Source organism: Squalius cephalus (genome assembly GCF_949319135.1).
Source record: "Squalius cephalus genome assembly, chromosome: 18".
Taxonomy (NCBI): domain Eukaryota; kingdom Metazoa; phylum Chordata; class Actinopteri; order Cypriniformes; family Leuciscidae; genus Squalius; species Squalius cephalus.
Genome location: NC_137139.1, coordinates 1215251 through 1237935, shown reverse-complemented (window position 1 = coordinate 1237935; position 22685 = coordinate 1215251). Strand labels below are relative to the sequence as shown.

At 37.1% G+C, this 22685-nt stretch overlaps 1 protein-coding gene across 1 annotated transcript; it reads left to right on the top strand.

The window, feature by feature from the left end:
- Positions 1-18453: 18453 nt before the first annotated feature.
- Positions 18454-22342, top strand: LOC307145840 (E3 SUMO-protein ligase ZBED1-like; the record flags this gene model as incomplete). Its single annotated transcript, XM_079849434.1, has 3 exons — positions 18454-18728; positions 19188-19822; positions 21565-22342. The coding sequence occupies exons 1-3, from the start codon at positions 18579-18581 to the stop codon at positions 22340-22342; spliced, it is 1563 nt and encodes a 520-aa protein (XP_079705560.1). The 5' UTR covers positions 18454-18578.
- Between the last annotated feature and the right edge of the window lie 343 nt (positions 22343-22685).

Genomic DNA, 22685 nt, shown 5'->3' with positions numbered 1-22685 from the left:
ACAGTAAACAATTGCTTCTATTTCATGCACTTACATTAGGATTCAATCCTCAATAATTATACATCAAATTAAAGTAGTTTAAATAACATAATAGGCCATAGAGGATTCTTCAAAAATAACCACTGATTATCTTAAGAACGAGTTGTATCCAGCATGATTGAGTAATTTAACTGCATACTGTAGATAAAAGCATATGTTAATCACAAAAAAACTTATTTAAAGAATAATTAAAATAAATCTAAATCATCTTGATTATTTCTCTGGGAGTATTGGAGCAGCTTGCTTCTACTCATTCATAGTGCTGACAATCACATCGATAAGTTAATAGTAAACATTAAAATGGAGGATGGCATGGTAGGGCATCAGTATAAATAAACTATTTCATATATTGATATTTATTGCTAAGTTCAGCTAGTTTAGCTTTCTTCAAAAAACTGCTGACAGTAATGCAGCCATCCTTTACTACAAAACAGATATGATCACACAGACTGTGAAAAAGGTCTCTTTTTGCCTAGAAAATCATTGTGTGTCTATATTCTAACAAGCTTTATATCCTATAAGCATAAGGTGGATATTATGAATAATTTTGTGGCTATTCATAAAGCACTAATGTACTAATGTTTTTTTATTTTATTTTCGGCAGACACTGTCATATCCGAGTTTCCCGGGCACGACACAGTCCGAGGTTAGAGCCGTAATACGGCGAAAGTGCAATAACGAAAGTTTTGTTTCAAAAAAAAAAACACTGTAAAGGTAATTTTTTGTTGTTGTTGGGAAAGGAATGTGAAAGTAAAGAAGAAATTTGTGTTTTGTTCATATAAGATACGTACAGTAATCTGTAGTTTAATCATTTTATTAAAGGATTAGTTCACCCAAAAATCGAAAAGTTCTTTGTATTTAGTCACCCGCGTGTTGTTCTAAACCCTTAAGACTTCCATTAACCATCGCATCACAAAATATTATATTTATGATGGAATCTGAGCGTTGGATAAGTCTTCCATTGACTTCCAAGGGGCTTAAACTTGCTCAATCAGAAATCGTAGTATAACTCGTCCTATAACTCGAGTTGTTTACGTAGTGTATCTGCGCGAGCTTCTGGGTTCTACGTCACCAGGCGTCACACACATGACCTGCGTTGGCCAATAGTGAGCCTGTGTGGTGACGTAGAACCCAGAAGCGCTGCGCAGATAGACTACGTAAACAACTTTGAAGCACAACACTAGTAAATGGATACTGGAATAAATTCGTTATTTTTGTTTGTTTTTGGCGCAGAAAAAGTATTCTCGATGGTTGAGCCACTGAAGTCACTTGGACTATTTTAAACAATGTCTATATGTTTTCTGATCGAGCAAGTTTAAGCCCCTTGGAAGTCAATGGAAGACTTATCCAGCGCTCAGATTACATCATAAATATAATATTTTGTTATGCAATTATAAATGGAAGCCATACGGGGTTAGAACAACACGCAGGTGAGTAAAAACTGAGATCATTTTGATTTTTGGGTGAACTCCTTTAATGCTTTTAGTTTAAGCTTGCCACTTGTGTTATTTTGTTTCCCAACAGTCTGTTTGGACTTTAATAATGTTTAAAAAAAATAAAGTGTTTTTTAAGAAAGAGATGCTTTTTGTTTGTACACATACCATTCCTCCTGTATCCTTTTAAACTATAGGTGTTTTCATTTACATGAATTACATTTACCGGTTATTTTTATCAAATGCATTACATCTAACTTTAAAATGATTATTGTATTAAACGCCTTCATCAATGGTGGACAATTTTAACATTTACATTTTAACAGTATAACTTCAGCATAAATGAGGCAGAAAATGCTACTGATAACACAGTAATAGTGTACTTGACTAAAAAAAAACATTAACATTTAAATGTTTTATAAAAGTACTTTTGACATAGTTAAAATACATTTTTAAAATAAATTAGTTTCCATAAATATAATATGATTGTATATTCTTATATTTTAAAGAATTTAAAGGTGTATTTAAAAATGTTTTAAAGATGGGTTCTATTGCTCTAAGGGGGAAAAAAATTAAAGCTGAAATAATATTTTAAAATCATGTTTAAGTTCATCTTAAGTTTGTATAAAAATAGCACAGTTCATATATTCTTATATTTTAAATAATTTATAAGTGTATTTAAAAATGTATTAAAGATTTAATCTAAAGATAAAATTAAAGCTGAAATAGTATGTTAAAAGCATATTTAAGTTCATCTTCAGTGTGTCTCAAAATAGCACAGTTGAGTACACTAAGATGATCTTAAGTTTATATTAAGCAGTACTAAAGAACATTTTTTAGTATATTAAGTACAAAATAAGTGCGTGAAAATAGAGCACTTTAAATACATTATGGAAGTGTATTAAGTGCACTTAAATAAAATGTATTTTAGTGTACTTTTTTTAATCTAGGAATACATTATAAGTATAATTTGTATATAATTACATATTATTATTATTATAATTTAAATAGTTTATTATTGTATTTAAAGATGGTTTCAATTATACTAAAACTGGTAACGAAGTACATTTGTTGAAAATATGAAATAGTATACTAAAAATACACTTTAGTTTATCTTCAGTGTGTCTCAAAAAAGCACAATTGAGTACACTAAGATGATCTTAAGTTTATATTAAGCAGTACTAAAGGTAAGCTTTTAGTATATTAAGTGCAAAATAAGTGTGTCGAAAATAGAGCACTTTAAGTACATTATGGAAGTGTATTATGGAAGTGTAATAAAATGTATTTTAGTGCACTTTTTTAATCTAGGAATACATTCTAAGTATAGTTTGTATATAATTTAATATTATTATTATTATAATTTAAGTAGTTTATTATTGTATTTAAAGATGATTTCAATTATACTTAAAGTGGTAACAAAATAAATTTTTTTAAAATATGAAATAGTATATTAAAAATACACTTAAATTCATCTTCAGTGTGTCTCAAAAAAGCACAATTGAGTACACTAAGATGATCTTAAGTTTATATTAAGCAGTACTAAAGATAAGCTTTTAGTATATTAAGTGCAAAATAAGTGTGTCGAAAATAGAGCACTTTAAGTACATTATGAAAGTGTATTATGGAAGTGTACTAAGTGCACTTAAATAAAATGTATTTTAGTGCACTTTTTTTTCACCTGGGTATAAACTAAGAACGGAGACCAAACTTTTAAAAATAATTCGTCCTTACCCTTTACAACCGCATGCAATCTTTCATGAGGGAGGATATTAAAGATCTCCCTGTACCAAAGGGTGATACTAGGTGGGGAAGTTTTGATCCAGTTTTGAAGTATGCACTTTCGAGCAATTAAAAGGAGTTTATCAAGGAGTTTATGATGTAGTGCATTGAGATGCAAGTCTCTAGAGGGAAGGCCTAAGAGAAAAACCCCAGGGTCTTTCTTAATTTTCGTTTTAAATATCCCTCTTTCTCAGTTGCGCTTTGTACATAAAGGGGAAATGGAGACATCAATTTTGTTTAAAATAACGGGAGTAATATGCAGCCTATGAAGTATTTTGTATTGTATTTAGTAGTAGTTTCTCTCAGCCGGTTACAGGTAAAAGTAGACCTGATCAGGCGTATAGTCGTCAGCCAGTCATCCTCAATATATTCATTATTCAGGTCTTTTTCCCATTTATGAGATACATCTGGTAAGTGGTACATGACGGCAGAACTATCTGGTAAGTGGTACATGACGGCAGAACTATCTGGTAAGTGGTACATGACGGCAGAACTATCTGGTAAGTGGTACATGACGGCAGAACCAAGGAGCGAGTAAAATTTAGCTACAAGATGTTTTCTGTTTTTGCACTTTAAAAGAAGACTCTCCACCTCACTGAAAGAAATGTTAACAAGGAAAGAGGATGATTGTGATGACACAAAATGCCTAATCTGTAAATACCCAAAAAAATGGTGCTTGGGGATATTGAATGTCTCCTGTAACTGTTGGAAGGACAGCAAAGTGCTATCTTTGAATAAATTGCCGAATATATGAATTCCCATGTCCCTCCAAGAGAGGAACATGGGTGAACTGACACCAGCGGGAAAGTCAGGGTTTTGAGTTATGGGGGACAGTAAAGATTTGACATTTCTCCTTCCTAGGTATTTAGATATATCATGCCATATCCTGATACTGTTGTAAATAATAGGATTGCGTTTTATTTCCGAGTTTATCTTCTTTGCCTCACATGTAATTAAGCTCCATGGGGAATGTGGGTGGCAGGGCCAGGAATCAATACAAGTCTCTCTGCTAATATATGAATGTAACCAGAGCCAAAAGTGACGTGCGTGACAGGCCCAATTGTAAAACAGAATATTAGGCATAGAGAGACCACCCATGTCTGTAGGTAATTGTAATATCTTAAGCTTCTGCCTTGGTTTTCTGCCTTGCCAAATAAATTTGGAGAGTGTCTTTTCTAAATCTAGGTTTATTTTCTTTGTTATATATAAAGGGAGCATTTGCAAAGGGTATAAAAGTCGAGGGAGCACATTCATCTTAATTAGACTGATTCGACCAAACAGTGAAAGAGGTAAGTTCTGCCATCGCTCCAGGTCTCTTTTGACTGAAGTGCAAATTGGGGCAAAATTGAATTTTCGGAGATCCTTCAAGTCTGAGGACACTTTAATTCCCAAATAAGTAAAGCCCGATCTCGACCATTTAAAAGGAAAACTCTCCTGAACATCCGCAGTATTTAGGGCTCCAAGTGGCATAGCTTCAGATTTATTAAAATTTATTCTATAGTACTGAACTCATTGAGAATATCCATAATTGCACAAATTGATCGCTGAGGGGAAGACAGAAATATAAGGATATCATCTGCGTATAAGGCAATTTTGTGTTGTTTACTTCCTATTGTTATTCCCTTTACATCAGCATGAAGCCGGATGGTTTCAGCTAACGGTTCCAATGCTAAGGCAAAGAGAAGCGGACTGAGAGGGCACCCCTGACGGACACCCCTTGCTATTGGGAAGAGTTCGGAACGCCGCCCATTAGTTATGACAACAGCTGTAGGTGAATGATATATGGTTTTGATCCATTTAAGAAAGTCCCCCCCTAAGCCAAATCTTCCCAGAACATCGAATAAATAGCCCCACTCAACCCTGTCAAAGGCTTTTTCCGCGTCTAAGGAGACAGCCAGTGCCTTCTGTTTGTACTGTGAGGTAAATTGTATAATATTCAAGAGCCTTCTCACATTACTGGATAAATAGCGTCCATAAACAAAGCCAGTCTGATCAGAATTTATAAGTGTGGGGAGTAATTTCTCCAGTCACCTGGCAAGGAGTTTTGATAGCAGTTTGCTGTCCACAGAAATTAGACTAATCGGTCTGTAAGAGCCACACATATCAGGGGCTTTATTCTTCTTCAGAATAACCGATATATTAGCAGTGCTTAGAGTAGGGGGGAGAAAACCACTATTAAAGGAGTCCAAGTACATATCTGTAAGAGGGCCGACTAGTTCCTGACTGAAAGTTTTGTAAAATTCAGGGCCAAAACCATCTGGCCCTGGAGCCTTACCTCCCTTAAGTGCGTGTATGGCTTGTAAGACTTCTTCTTTACTAACTGGTTTGTATAAGTCTGCTTTCTGTACATCTGAAAGAGATGGTAGTTTTATCTTGTTTAGAAATGTTGCCATGTTCTCGGAAGAGGCTGTGCTTCCAGAGCTATAGAGGTCTTTATAATACAATTTCATTTCTTTATTTATGTCAGATGAGGTGAAGCGCCTGACTCCATTTCTGTCCATAAGAGACAGGATTACATTCGGCTCAGATTTACCGCGAGCAAGGCGAGCTAGTAACCTGCCTGGTTTATTGCCCGATTCAAACAGTCTATGTTTAGCAAAAAAAATCGTTGTCTCTGCTTTTCTGGTTAGGAGCTGATTTAAAGCAGAGCGAGCTGCATCCAACTGTTTTGCCAAAGAGTTACTATAGGATTTCTTGAACTGAGCTTCCAGAGTAGCAATAGTCTTCTCTAAAACCAATTATTTTTCAAGGGCATCTTTCCTTTGTGCTGACGTATAGGACATAATAGCCCCACGTATATATGCTTTGCCAGCTTCCCACAGCGTAGAAGGGCTAATATCTGGGGTTTTATTTATAGAAATAAACTGCCGCCATTCAGATGTGATATGCTCAGTAAAAGAATAATTACTTAACCCCCTGAGGTCGGCTATCGCGCCGGCGCGATAGGCTCGTTTTTTTCCGTATGAGTGCAAAAAAAAAAAAAAAAAAAAAATTTAATTTTTATCTTATATGCTTGTGTTATACATCAATCGATCCTGTTTAGTGTGTATTTTTTTTGTGTATGCTCATAATAAAAACAAAGTGTTGTGCTTTTCGCCAAATAAAGAAAAATAAACATGATGCGAGTTCTGCCTACTCTCCGTCAGTGAAGTCAATTCTGAAACGCGTCCGAAAATGAACTGTAACTCAGCGAATACTCAGTCAAACAGGCATACAGTCACACAGGCATGAAGCTTGAATTATCTTCTTTCAAATGAAGTAATTTTTATAAAAAACAAATATTCACAGTTTATATAATATGTATGTAAAGAGAGAGATGTCAGTCGTTCTCATCTCAGCTAATTAAGTTTTAATGTGACTCCGCCTACGGAGACTGCGCTATTCAAACGCAAATGTGAGCAGAGCCGGATTAACGCAAAGGCAAACTAGGCACGTGCCTAGGGCCCGATTGGCGGGATGGGGCCCAGACAGAGGGACAAAAAAAAAAAAAAAAAAAAATTGTACAAATGTCCTATCTACAATTTATTTCAAAATTTATTAATTAACTAAAAATAGTGACGATGTTTATCTTAACCATAGACTGTTACATTACGTCACATTAACGCCAGCCCATGACTGTATATATATAGAGGCGCCAGCCAGTTAAGTCCGAGTCAGCGGCGGTCAGAGGCGGTTAACGAACGCATCCATCAGGTGCTGCGAGTGCGAAGCAAAAGCCTAAATAGGCACGCAAAAAAGCACAGCTCGTAATGCAGGTCATCGATTTTGGAGTGATTGCAATGTATTTTAAATATAAACTTGTGGGCTACTGTAGATCAGCGTCATTTCTGGAAAAATCATTCACCGCTTTGTTAGTCTACGAGTTTAAAAGAGCGCGAGCGTCATTAACGTGCCCAGACGCGACGCTTTGAATTTGCGCGTACAATGAATAACATCGCGTTGGGAGCTGACTAGTAAAAAAGCTACAAAAGTAAAAGACAAGACGTTTGTATTCAAAGTTAAAAAACCAACAAACTGCAACATTTTTAAATGTTTCAAATAAAGGATCTCATATCTATGGGTCTATCTTCTATATTCTGATGCTGATGATTATACCCTGACATCATTAGTTTTGATTTTTTTTCCTGCTCAGTAGCGATCGTATCTTTCTCTTCCACTTGATTTGTGTATAGCATATTTAAGGTAGCAATGCAATACATAATATCATATTACTGATATTAATAATATGACAATATCTGCAGTCAATATTGATTAAATGGGAGGGAAAAATCCTGCCCATAACGCATATGAAAAAAATTATAAAAGCACGTTCATGTTCATCTACTGAAGTGGTATTCTGGAACTGTGAATAAACTGAATAAAACAGCAAAATAACAACAAGAACAATAACATCTTCATTAAACAAAAAAGAGATTACCTTAGATGAAGTTTGATGTAGTAGGCTACCAGTAAAAAGTCTTGACCCATTACTATTTTTAATGTTTTTGAAAGAAGTTTCTTATTATGCTCTACAAGCCTGCATTTATTTGATCAAAAATACAGAAAAAAAACAGGAATATTCAGCGAGGATGTGTTAAATATATAAAAGTGATAGTGAAGACTTTTTTAAAACAACTTTTTAATAATCAAAAAATCCTGAAAAAAAGTATCACGTTATAAAATAAATATTAAGCACCATTTCTAGCATTTGATAATAAATCCGAATATTATAAAGTTTTCTGAAGGATCACGTGACACTAAATTCAGCTTTGCATCACAGAAATATATTTTAAAGTATAGTAAAATAGAAAACCATTATTTTAAATTGTAATAATATTTCACTATATTATTTTTCTGTAGGCTATTTTTGATCAAATAAATCCAGGCTTGATGAGCATAAGAGACTTCTTTCAAAAACATTAAAAATAGTAATTTGTCCAAACTTATGTACTGTGTAAGTAAAAATATACTAAATTTAAAATTAAATGTTGTATAAATAAAAAGGTTAGGAATCATATTTGTTTCAAGTGTTTTTTATTGGGGGTGGGGGGGCCTCCAACATGAATTTTGCCTAGGGCCTCCAAATGTCTAGAACCGGCCCTGAATGTGAGGCGATCCATACAAACCTGTGAAACGCCCACATCCGCTGGATAAGGCCGGTGAAACACTGGATGCGTGGCGTAAGCGTCTCAGCTGCGTGGCGTGTCCGTTTTTATTTTGGCTCCCATCCATGTTAACAGTTTAGAGTTTGCATACTGCCTGTGTGAGACGCGCGTCTCAGGCGCGGCACGAGCCGCGTGGAAAACGCGTGCATTCTAGAAATAGAACCGACGCCTATTTTTCATGCGACACGCAAGCGTCTTGGAAGCGTTTCCATGCAAAATTGAATAGGAAAATCTGTTTATTTGTCATTTTGACACGAATACATATTAATAAATGTCCTTTTGATGTTTAAAAGTGTCTAGGTTTTGACATAAATGCAAATATAAATGTAATTTTACAAAATATGATCGATTTTCAAATACTGCTGTATTGAATGAACAGCTTTTAGCAAACTCTATTGCTATACTGAGATGAGGAATACTGTATGTGTTTTGTCAAAAATAAAGTCATCAACTAACTAATGAATCCTTTACTTTGAAATACGTATGATAAAATGTATACTTTAGTTTTGAAAGACGTTGACTAGTTTTGAAAAGATTATAAAGTATGTATGTGCATGCATATATATGTGTGTGTATATATGAAGAGTACAGATGCAAAAGCCTCTAAATGCCATCTGAAATTTTCTCCTAGAATGATCATTTTTATGAAGCTTGTATATTTAAGTTAGCTATAGGTGACACACCTGAATGAATGGCTCATTAAGTATGCAGGGACGTAGTCTCACCAGGTGTGAACTACTAAATATGCATGATGCTGTTGGAGCGTTTACGCCCCATCCGCATATTGGCTTTCCAAACTAAAAGTGTTTCACAAAACTAAAATCAATGTATCGTTTTTTTGTGGATGATTAGGCAGGATGATTTTCATATCATTTTGAAGAAAAAACACTAGGCGATGAAATCCATTAGTCAAAAGTCTTATTGCCACATATTTAGTATGTGTTTTGTGGCCTTATTTCAGAAACTTTAATTTTTAGTTTTTTCGATAACCATGCATAAACATTATTCTCTCAAAAATGAAAACATGTACATACATGTGGCTCACATATTATGGAAGTCCTGTTTGTGCTATATAGAGTGAATTTACACCTTTGCCATTAATATGTTTATAAGCAACTGAAAATAGCACAAATGTCAGGGCATGTCAGAACATCTCAAGGACCCCAAAAACACCCCAGACCCCAGAGGGTTAATAGGGTAGGGTCAAGCCTCCAATGTCTGCAGATTGGATCTCTGTAAGGAGGAGAGATAGTCACGCTGATAGGGGAGTGATCAGAAAGAAATTTGGTAGCAATTGTACAATCCATTATTCTGCCCAAAACTGTCCTTGAAGACAGAAAGTAATCTATTCTGGAAAAAACCTGGTGGGGGATTGAGAAGAATGTGTAGTCCTTATCTAGGGGGTGTAGAACCCGCCAAACATCATATAAATCTAAATCTAAATCTTTTCTTGGAACGAGTAGATTGAGGGGGGGGCACAGATGTACAATTGTCAGATGTACAATTAAAGTCACCTCCTAAAAGTAAATATGGAGAAGAAAATGTTGCCAAATCTGAGATAAGCTGTGGAATAAAAGAGGCTTCATATATTGTTGGAGCATAGATACACCCAAAAACGACATGTTCCCCATATAGGTAGCCAGACAAAAGTACATAACGTCCTTCCTTATCCGATATTGTTTTATCAAGGGTAAAAGGCAGGGAGCGATGCAGAAGAATTGCAACCCCTCTACTTTTTGAGTTGTAAGAAGAATAGAATACCTGGCCCACCCAGCTTCTCCTCAATTTTATATGTTCCAGATCTGAGAGATGGGTTTCTTGGAGAAAGGCAATTTGGCATCTCTCTTTTTTAAGGAAGGACAGGATTTTCTGTCGTTTAATGACATGGTTAATGCCCTTCACATTAAGTGAAACAACCTTAATGTCACTCATGTAAAGCTAAACCCTTCATATAGTTGGAAACATTCTATACAGTCATTAAAGAAACACAGAAGAGAAAAGGCAGCAATCGATCTGGTAGTCAATAAAGGACTGGAGATAAACATACATTGTAAAATTAAAAACACAAGAAACAGAAAATGAAGCTGTCTGTGGGAACCCCTCCCCGAACAGTGGCTCAGAACCTTGAACGAAGTAGAGCCCCCCAAATAAGAAAACAAGAAAAAAAAAAAAAAAAACCTACAAGGGCGTTAAAAGTCTCAGGGTAGGTGAGGCAGAGAGGTATCCTCCCACCTGTGGGAGAAAAAACCACACCAGCAGTAGGAATGGCCACCAGCATCCCACTGCCAATACCCGTTCCCCGCAACCCTCCCACATCCTCAGCCAAACAACCAGTATGATTAAACCATAAACTCTAATGGCTCGTTTCCACTTATCAAAAGTTGTGAATGGTACCAAAATGCCGAACCGTACCGTACCACTTTTTAGGTACCCTTCCATTGGGGTACCTAGCACAGTGGAACGGTACTAAAAGGTGGAGCGAGACTCACTGCAGGACGTTGTTTGGTTGACAGAGAATCGTCACTTGCGCGTGCTACAAGGGGAATGACAACATAAGAAGCGCCATTTTTTAATATACAGTTTAATATAATACTACTGTTACTGTATCACGAAATGTAATTTTAAGAGTTTTTCAGGCGAGAATGTAGTTGTTTAAAGCTCAAATCTGTGGTTTATTTATAAAGATGATTTTTTTTTCCCCGGTTGTGAGATCCATGCGGTCAGCGGGCGCTCAGCGCTCATGTTTCCAGGCTGGATGAGCCTTTCCTCGGCTAACGTTAGTTCTTCTGACGTTCGCCGCTGACGGTAGTGGTTAAACATGAGATATAATTCGTCTTGTGTAGACCTAACGGCCGATCTTTGGTCTCGTGAATATATAATGAGTTCCCTGTCAATCATTTTGGCTGAGGGCTAAGTTTAGTTTCATATTAACGTTATAGGCTATTTATATTTAACTTTACTTTACTTGTAATGTTAGACTAGAGCGCTGCATTTGGATGTTTGACTGAATTGTTTGCTTTATTTCTTATTGTAAAGCTTCTTGTACCTTTTACTTAAACTTTTATATAGGCTATATTGATAAAACTGAAATTTTACAAAAAGAAATATGGTTTCTTGTCATTTTTTAATTACAAGATTATCACTGATGTTTATTGCAACATTTGTACAAATGCATATATTGCCTAGAATTTGTGTTTTAAATTTCGTTTTGTTATAAATAGAATAACGTATATCGTGCAGTGAATAATCAATATACGTTGCGCATGAACCACATTTGTGTCCCTATAATGTTTAATTTATTTAACTGAAAACGAAAAGAGTAGGTGTTTTATAACATATTTCGTTTTATTGTTGCTTAAAACGCTTCGCGCCCTCCACACCCTTCTAACCGTCAGAATGGGTGTGGCCAGCGTGTATATATTCAGCGCTCATAGGCTAAAATTCTGATTTTCTTGTCTTCAGCGACGCTCTTCGCATCGCTGGATCTTGAGAGCCGCCGCCGTTGAAACCAGCGACCAGCAAGCTTAGGACAGCGCCTGAGGAAGCCGGCCGTCTTCGCCGCCTTCAGCCATCCGTGCCTGCTATGCTATCCGGCGACATATCCTTTACATTATTACTGTTTCTGTGTGTACTCTAAAAGAGCACGAGGCGTTTTTGTAAAAACGCCTCGTTTTTGCGCGTGCCGCGCCCCGCTCAGCAACGGAGACCGCCACCTCTCTGCGCTCTCCGCCTGGGCCGCGGGCACACCGCCACCGCATTCTCCGAGTGCGAAGAGCTTTCAATGTCGACCCTGCGGGCTCGACTTGAAGCTTTCGACCAAGCTGTCGCTCCGCCTGTCCCTGCCGGGCCGCGCAATAAGAAGCGCCGCACGCAGCGACCACCGGAGACTGTTGTGACTGAGGAGCTCGCCGGAACCTCTCCCTCGAGCTCTCTCTCGCCCTCTCCCTCCCGGCCGCTCAACCGCCGGCTCTCGCCCGCGCCGCGTCAGGAGATGAGGCGAATGTGATAGATACCCGTACTCTCCCTCTGTTCGAGCCGTGCAACTACGCCGCTCACAAGGGATGCAGAAGCGGACGGTCTCGGAGCGAGTTTCCTCTCCCTCTCTTCGAGCCGCGCAAACTGCGCCGCTCACAAGGGATGGCAGGAGCGGATGGTATTGGAGCTCTCTTTACGTTACAAGAAAGCTACTCCGTCCTCGCGCGTCACTCACCGGTGAAAGGGGAACAGAGTGTTTTCGTCCCGCCGTGGCCTGGACTATAACCTCCATTTCTCAGTCCCCTCTTAAGTTCAGGCGACTGGAATTGTTACTATTGCAGTATACGAGCCTGTTATAAATACACGCTCGCCTGCAAGCAAACGCCGTCACAAGACATGATGACGCTAACCGAGTAAATAATAATAATTAAAAAAAAGGAGAAGAAAAGGGTAAAAATGAAGATTATCGGCTGAGGAAGCGGGAGGTCGGTAAAAGCGATCCTCACTCCGAATGCATCACGTGACCCCCTGTAATTGGGTTTTATGAGTGAAGCAGGCTACTGACGGAGTGACGGAGAGAACAATCACAGCGCCCCACCCCCGCGCGGCCACTCTCCATCTTCAGTTCTGTCTTTGCTCTCTCCCTCGCATCAAAATCAACTGATCCTAAAGGTCGGAAGACCGAATCCATGTTTCACGTGCTGCATTCAGAGAATATTTTTGCTGAATTAGCGCTGGGTGTGAATTGCAGTCAAAAAAAAGTTGCCTTATCTTCTCTTACAACTTGTGACAACAAGCATTCCGCACATGCAGCTGACATAACTTTAAATAAACGCAAAAAAAAAAAAAAAAAAAAGTGGGGAAGTGGGTTTGAAGTGGGTTTTTTTTGTGTGTGTTGACAAATCTTTCGTGATGTCCTAACAGCCAGGATTCACACAACACGTCCGCTAAAGTCCGATTCGCGACCTAATGACTCCTTTGAGCCTTTTTTTTTTTTCTAATAACGTAATATTGACGGAACGCAAAAGGCGGAACTCTAACGGACGTGCAGTGCGCGTGCAGTCTGTGGCGCGCACTTAACAGACGCATGATGGCTGAGCGCCAAATTCGAACGGCACCCTCTTCGTTAAAAGCTAGCGTATGGAAAATTGGCAATTTCATTGTTACCTATTTAGTATTTTTTGTATGAGAGCTGCTTTCAGTAGCCTATTTAGTTTTCACATCAATATACTGTAAACCGATCTGTTATATGTACGTTGTACTGCCCTGCAATATGTGCAATGCCAGTCACAAAAATAGTCTGCTCTCTGCAGATGTTCATTCACTTTTTTTGTATAAGCTGTTTTTGATTGTGGTATACAGCAAACCTTTCAAGTCATAACTCTTTATTATTTAGTTGTGAATAAGAGAGAACTGATTATTCAGAATATGCATTATAGTTCACAAGCATTATATGAGAGCTGCTGGTACATAATCCTATATTTTTGAACAAAAACTGTTTGTGATTTTGCTACAGCAAAATGTTTTTTTGTCTGAAGGATTATATTGCTCATTGGAAATAACAAGAGGATGTTGGTTAGAAGTCTATTATTAAATGCTAGAGATTCAGAATATGCTGAAGTTTGTATTAATTTACTACAAGTACACTGCTAGTACAGGCACACATTTATTTTCCTGTTGGTTCTTTGCAATGTTCAAATCACTTCCATTTGTTTTATTAATAAAATGAATATAGGAAGATGGAAGTAAGTTCGTTATGGGTCATCATAAATACTTTGCTTTAAAAGTACCAAGTAAGTAAAAAAAAAAAAATCGTTAATAATCGATAATCGTTACCCTCTGAATCGCAATCGAATCAAATCGTGAGGTGCCTAGAGATTCACACCCCTAATCTGAAATGAGAAAGTAAGTGTGCTTACCTCATTTAGCAAGAGTGTTTAGTAAAATTTAGCCTTAACCCCCTGAGGTCGGCGGTATCGCCGGCGATACCAGCTCGCTTTTTTTTTATCAGTGTAAAAGAAACTCATAAATACTCTGTTGACTTTGATTTTCCATAGGAGTTTCATACATCAATCGATTCTGTTAAATGTGTATTATTTTTGTGTATACTCACAATAAAAACAAAGTGTTGTGCTTTTTGCCAAATAAAGAAAAATAAACGTGAAGCGAGTTCTGCCTTCTCTCTGTCAGTAAAGTCCATTCTGAAACGCGTCCGAAAATGAACAATAACTCAGCGAATACTCAGTCAAACAGACATACAGACACACAGGCATGAAGCTTGAATTCTCTTCTTTTAAATGAAGTAATTTATATAAAAAACAAATATTCTCATCTTGTGAAATCTGTATTAAAAGAGAGCGATTCCAGTCGAGCTCATTACAGCTGATTCAAATGTAATGTGACTCCGCCCACGGAGAGCGCGTGCTATTCAAACGCAAATGACTGAGGCAATCCACGCAATCCTGTGAACGCCCCCATATCAGCTCGAGAAAACACAAGTTTATTCAGATCATTACTTGTTTACACCGTCTCGCAGCGCTGTGAGGAATAATAATAATGGAAAATGTCCCTCAGAAGTGCGGGTATTTCGAGGAGCAAGGATCCGACTGAGCTGAGTACTGTAGTAAGCTTTTTTTTTCCTTCTCAAGTGAATCGTGTTTCTACGGTGACTGGGAGGGGACATGTTCGGTTCACTTATTTTTGTCGTGGCCACAACATATAAACTCGTAGGAACGTGATATTAAGTCGTGGGAACGTCATAATATCTCGTGGGAACGTCTTAATATCTCGTGGGAACGTCATAATATCTCGTGGGAACGTCATATTAAGTCGTGGCCACGAGATAATTTTGTTGAGGTAACGACATCATTATGTCGTGGCCACGTGATGCAAAGTCGTGGCCTCGAGATCATATGTTGAGGGAACGATATATTTTTCTCGTGGCGAGTTCGAATCTTCACACGCGACGTACACTGGCTCCTCCTTTTACCCCGGTCATAATTTAAGTTTATCATAATTTGTTTTAGTTCATTGCCTTAAAAGGGACTTTATTCGTGACCTGACATTCCATGGATTCGCACGACCTTTTGGATTTTTTAAGCCATCGCAACATAGAGGAGGACTACATTACCAAAATTGAACGAGACAAGGTAAAGATTTGTAATTTGATTGTTTCTAAATATGTACATTTACAATATAAGGGGTCAGTTTTATTCGTTATGTATGTTGAGTTTGATAAATAGCTGCACAATAATCGTTATGTCCCATTGTGACTTTGTCAAAGATTTGATAGAAAGGCGAATTTCAAAACTCCTTATTTCTATCATTATTTTTGTCTTACAATAATTGAAATTGTCAGTGAAATACAGGGATAAAAGTTTATAGTTCAGCTATAACACTGATGTCTACGGTAGTGATTAAAATAGAGTAAATCACCATTTGAAAGTAACTTCTTCAAATAAAGATTGTAGTTTTCAATAACGACACAAGGTGGCGAAAATTGTCTGTTAAACCTTTCATTCAAGAGATTTGTTCAAAAACGCTGTTTCATCCAGTAATGAAACAAGTGTAGTCTTTATGAGCAAGTCATTGAATCATTCATTCAAACAGATTTTTTAAAATTATTAATTTAAATTATAATTTATTTTTTAAAATAGACTGCAGAAATTATAATTTTATCAAAACCTCTAGTAATTATGTTTAGCTAATTATTGTTCAGAATCATGAGAGAATCGTCATCTCTAATTTTTTCCCCCAAAATTTAATTTAATTTATGTAGAATACAAAAGTGTCATGCCATTCAGAATTTAAAGGGAATCAGAATAAACAATATTAAACACAATTTAATAACTTTTAGTTGTTTTTTGTATTACCTAAAGGCCACATGCAAACATTTAGTAAATATCATGATATTGCTAAGTCTAAATAACTGTAAGTTTGAAACTAAAGTAGTAGAAAATATATTTTAGTGTACAATTTCGAAGTACCCCATGTATTTTTTGTTATAATATAATCAGATTTTAAAATTATAATAAAGTATTATCTTTTAATTATATTTAATAATTTATACACTGAATATATTGTGAATGTGTAGAAATGCAAAAGTTTTAGGCAAACTTTGTAATCTTTAACTTCAATTATTTATTTCAACAGATTGATGCATCTGTAATACCACTGATGTCAGAGACAGAGCTAGCCAAATACATTCCCTGTTATGGGGACAGAGTGGCAACTGTGGCATTTTGTCGAAGAAAACAGTGTTCCATGGAAAATACAGCCAGGAAAATTAACTTGTTTGAGAGATTAAGAAAACGAGTATGTACCCCAAGCGGCAAAGAAGAACATCGACAACAAATGTCCAACAAATATGCTGGAAACAAAAATGGCAAGAGAAAATCTAAACGTGTGGAACTGGGATGGATGAACTTCATTGCAAGAGACAATGACTTTAAACAAGTTCGGACTGCAAAAGGTGGTGGAACCAGACATGTCTCCATAGATGTGAAGTCAACAATGAAGGATGTACAGAAAATGGCAGAAGATCTGTTTTTTCCAAATGGTAAATCCAAACATCTGGATCTGAAAAGTGTTGACTGTGACATTCGAGATTTCTCCCATAGAATGATTGAATCAGAATGTACTGTTGGAGATTTGTATGAAGCAAGTACGGTTAAAATTCTTAGACTTTATCTTTTTACAAAGTGCATCGGAATGGAGAAGACTACAGAACATTCAGTCACACATCCTGAAGCAGATGCCATGTTGAACGAAGGTGCCGAAGATAACCAAGCATCCAACAGCTCTAGCATCAAAGAATCTGAAACAATTGACCTCACATTTTTAGATGATCCACTTAATGTCATGGACCAGCAAATAACAGTCATGCAGACTGATACAATGATTGGTCATATTGAGATGGAGAACCAGGAGGACATCTTCCAAGAACAAATGGTAACACTGAGTCAGGAAAGTAGTTTAACTGCTGAAAATGTGAACACAGTGCAAGAAGACACACCATTTGAGGAATCATTTGATAATGAGGTCACAATTGGAGGAGGTTCAACGGAGTTTGGGAGTTTGGATGATACAATTCCAATTGAGGATGTGTCAAAGACTGTTGTTTTGGTGCGAAGAGGACACGCTCTGTCTGATCTAATGCAAGCTTTCAGTGGCCCAGCAATGATGGACAAAGAGATCAATATTCGAATGAAACTCCATAATGGACAGATTGAAGAAGGCTAGGGCTGAAACGATTAGTCGACATTGTCGACAACGTCGACAATAAAAAATTGTCGACAAAAATCTTTGTTGTCGAGTAGTCGTTTGATCTCACGTGACCAATGTATGGGCCTGCAATATCGCGTTTTGACCGCTACGACGTTGTAGCGCTAGAGTGTAATGCAGCCGTTACAAATGCTTTTGCGGTGGAAGAAAAAACAGCGCGAATTATATACAGAGTAAATAAACGGCGAATTATGGCGGAGTGTAAACGAGTTCGGACCAGTAAGGTATGGGAAAGTTTCACAAAACTGCCAACTAAAAATGCTGTCATGTGCAACACATGTAAGGCTGAGCTTGCGTTTCACGGGAGCACAACATGTATGTTGGAGCACTTGAAGAGAAAGCATCCCGGATCAAAAGGAGCCGGTGAGAGGTGAGTGTTCAATCTCCAGGTGAAGCTAACTAACTAGTTGTAACGTTAAATCTCTTTATTAGAGAATGCAATACTACTATTAATAAAAGTGATAATATTAAAAATAATAATATAAATACAGTAATGTCATGATTTATTTTGCATAGAATAAAGCTTGATCGAGCTTAGGAGTCAGGGCTGTTTTTATTATTGTAACACTATTTGGTAAATAGTCTTATTACTTGCATGTATTTTATTCCATATTCATGAAGACTTACAAAAGGAGATAGGAGTTAGGAAGAATATCATGTCAGTTACTTTTTCATACTGTTAATTAAATGGTGAATAAGAATGTCTATGTCAGCTCAAATGTCATGAAAAAAAAGATTATCATTTTATACTTATAATAATTGTTTGCAAATTAAGATTTAAAAAAATGTTATGTCCTGAATTAAATGTTCCTTTTTCTGTTTCAGTTCTAAGAAAAGCAGTGGGCCTAATATTGATGACTTTTTCCTGAGGAGGAATTCATGTACTCCTCAGCAAGCCACTGCTCTTACAGAGGCAATTCTAAACATGATTGTTAAAGACATGAGACCTCTTTCCCTGGTGGAAGGAGAAGGCTTTCGTGAAATGGTTTCTACATTCAATCCTGGATATATCCTTCCATCAAGAACCTACTTTACAAGATTAATGGAGCAAAAATATGAAAAAACCTGTCAAAAAGTAAATATACACCTACAGTAATGCAGATACATGTTTCAGGAACAATCTATGATAACAATTTACAATAAGGTCCATTAGTTAATGTTGGTTAACTATATTAGTGAACATGAACTAATAATGAACTGTACTTCTACAGCATTTACACATTTAATGTTTGTTAATGATAACTTCAACATTTACTAATACAGTAAATACAATGAACTAACATGAACAAAAATGAACAGCTGTATTTTTATTTACATTAACAAAAATGAATAATATTACAAATGTGCTGCTCATATTAGTTAGTTCATGTTACTAAATACATGCATGTTTACAAATTAAACCATTACCTTAGTGTGAATTGCTTCTAGATTTCAAACTAAACACCCAGTAAAGATGATGACTAAACAACAGTTTAACCATTAAGAGAGTTAAAAATAAAATGTTAAACTAAAATATTCTGATGTTTTTTTAAAGGTTAAGGAAACTATTCAGGAAGGAAGAAGCTTCATCGCACTGACCACTGACATCTGGACTAGCCTCGCAACAGAAGCATACCTTGGTGTCACATGCCACTTTATAACTGAAGACTGGAAAATGAAGAGTCTCACTCTTGCAACCATGCCTCTTGATGAACGACATACTGGTGTCAACATAGCCACATGGCTTGAAGAGGTTGTCACAAAATTCAACATTTCTGTAGACAACATTAAAGCAGTTGTTCATGACAATGGATCAAATGTTGTGGCTGCACTGAAATTGCTGGCTGAGAAACATAATTGGGTCTCCGTCCGCTGTACTGGACACACACTTCAGCTTGTCGTGAACCATTCCCTTAAAGAGACCAGCATTAGCAAAGCTTTGGGAGCTGCAAGGACCTTGGTTGAACATTTTAGGAGAAGTGAACTGGCCAATACTAAGTTAAAAGAAAAGCAGCAGCAGATGAACACACCAGAGCATAAGCTGATACAAGACGTCGCAACCCGGTGGAATAGCACCTACTTTATGCTGGAGAGACTGCTGGAGCAGCGCTGGCCTGTTACTGCCACGCTTTCGGATCCTGAAGTGACACCAAGGGGCAAACATTACTTTGATTTGAAGCCTGATCAGTGGTCATTAACCCTCTGGGGTCTGGGGTGTTTTTGGGGTCCTTGAGATGTTCTGACATGCCCTGACATTTGTGCTTTTTTCAGTTGCTTATAAACATATTAATGGCAAAAAAAAATTACACACTATTTAGCACAAACAGGGCTACCATAATATGTGAGCAACAAGAATGTACATGTCTGCATTTTTGAGAGAATAATGTTTATGCATGGTTATTGAAAAAACTAAAAACTAAAGTTTCTGAAATAAAGCCACAAAACACATACTAAATATGTGGCAATAAGACTTTTGACTAATGGATTTCATCGCCTAGTGTTTTTTCTTCAAAATGATATGAAAATCATCCTGCCTAATCATCCACAAAAAAACGATACATTGATTTTAGTTTTGTGAAACACTTTTAGTTTGGAAAGCCAATATGCGGATGGGGCGTAAACGCTCCAACAGCATCATGCATATTTAGTAGTTCACACCTGGTGAGACTACGTCCCTGCATACTTAATGAGCCATTCATTCAGGTGTGTCACCTATAGCTAACTTAAATATACAAGCTTCATAAAAATGATCATTCTAGGAGAAAATTTCAGATGGCATTTAGAGGCTTTTGCATCTGAACTCTTCATATATACACACACACATATATATATGCATGCACATACATACTTTATAATCTTTTCAAAACTAGTCAACGTCTTTCAAAACTAAAGTATACATTTTATCATACGTATTTCAAAGTAAAGGATTCATTAGTTAGTTGATGACTTTATTTTTGACAAAACACATACAGTATATATTCCTCATCTCAGTATAGCAATAGAGTTTGCTAAAAGCTGTTCATTCAATACAGCAGTATTTGAAAATCGATCATATTTTGTAAAATTACATTTATATTTGCATTTATGTCAAAACCTAGACACTTTTAAACATCAAAAGGACATTTATTAATATGTATTCGTGTCAAAATGACAAATAAACAGATTTTCCTATTCAATTTTGCATGGAAACGCTTCCAAGACGCTTGCGTGTCGCGTGAAAAATAGGCGTCGGTTCTATTTCTAGAATGCACGCATTTTCCACGCGGCTCGTGCCGCGCCTGAGACGCGCGTCTCACACAGGCAGTATGCAAACTCTAAACTGTTAACATGGATGGGAGCCGAAATAAAAACGGACACGCCACGCAGCTGAGACGCTTACGCCACGCATCCAGTGTTTCACCGGCCTTATCCAGCGGATGTGGGCGTTTCACAGGTTTGTATGGATCGCCTCACATTTGCGTTTGAATAGCGCGGTCTCCGTAGGCGGAGTCACATTAAAACTTAATTAGCTGAGATGAGAACGACTGACATCTCTCTCTTTACATACATATTATATAAACTGTGAATATTTGTTTTTTATAAAAATTACTTCATTTGAAAGAAGATAATTCAAGCTTCATGCCTGTGTGACTGTATGCCTGTTTGACTGAGTATTCGCTGAGTTACAGTTCATTTTCGGACGCGTTTCAGAATTGACTTCACTGACGGAGAGTAGGCAGAACTCGCATCATGTTTATTTTTCTTTATTTGGCGAAAAGCACCATACTTTGTTTTTATTATGAGCATACACAAAAAAAATACACACTAAACAGGATCGATTGATGTATAACACAAGCATATAAGATAAAAATTAATTTTTTTTATTTTATTTTTTTTTTGCACTCATACGAAAAAAAACGAGCCTATCGCGCCGGCGCGATAGCCGACCTCAGGGGGTTAATTGAAGAGCTGACCCAGGGCCTGCAGCCTTTTCAATGTGCCACTGAGTTTCTTAGTGGCCAAGAGTACACAACATTGTCATGCCTTCCTCAGCTTGCAAAAGGGCTACAGAGGTCTGTGCAACAATCCCTGATCTTCGAAACTACTCCTGGAAAAGCTTTTTTAGCCAAAGCTTCTAAAGAGTTAGAAGAAAGATGGGGGGATATCAGCTCTTTCTGCAAAGAGAAGGATAACACCATTGTTCTGTCAGCAGCCCTAGATCCAAGATTTAGAAAACTCAAGTTTATGCCTGCTGAACAGAGGATAGAGGTTAAAAGCACTGTTGAGGTCCTTGCTATTAAAGCAGGAAAAGAGTTCTGGAAATCTACACAAGAAGGGCAGCTTCAGTGTCACAGCGTCACTGTTCCTAGGAGAGAGGAAGAGTCAGTGTTAGAAAACCTCCTCCAGTCTGACACGGACAGCCTCAGTGAAGAGGAGGAGTCACACGAGGAACAGAAGATTCAGATGGTGAGAAAGGAAGTACAAATGTACTTCTCAGAATCGCAAATAGCCAAACAAGAAGATCCTTTAGGTTGGTGGAAGGAAAATGAGGGACGCTTCCCTAACCTATCAAAGCTAGCAAGATCTTTTCTTTGCATTCCAGCCACATCCACTCCAGCAGAACGGATCTTTTCAGCTGCAGGAAACATTTGCTCACAAAAAAGAGCAAGCTTGTCACGTGAACATGTTGATATGCTGACCTTCCTTCATTTTAATTCAGCACTTATTTGAAAATCTATAAAAAGCCAGTGCAGAAAGGACACTGTTACTTACTGCTTTTCATTAAACTGAACACTTGGTTTTAGAAATGCTCTTAATACTGCTGCCAAGAGATGTTTAAATTCAAACATATTTTAGTTTTTTTCTGCAATGCAGCTGATTTATTTTTGTTGACCTGTTTAGTTGGAGGTTCATTAAAGTTCATTAAAACACCATTTCAATCCTGAAGTGATTTTCTTTTTTTTTATTTAAGGTTATAATATGTATAACTCAATGTTTTAACTTATTGAAAAGGCTGAATAATCGTTCCAAACTTGCTGATTAGTCGCCGAAATAATCGACGATTAGTCGATTA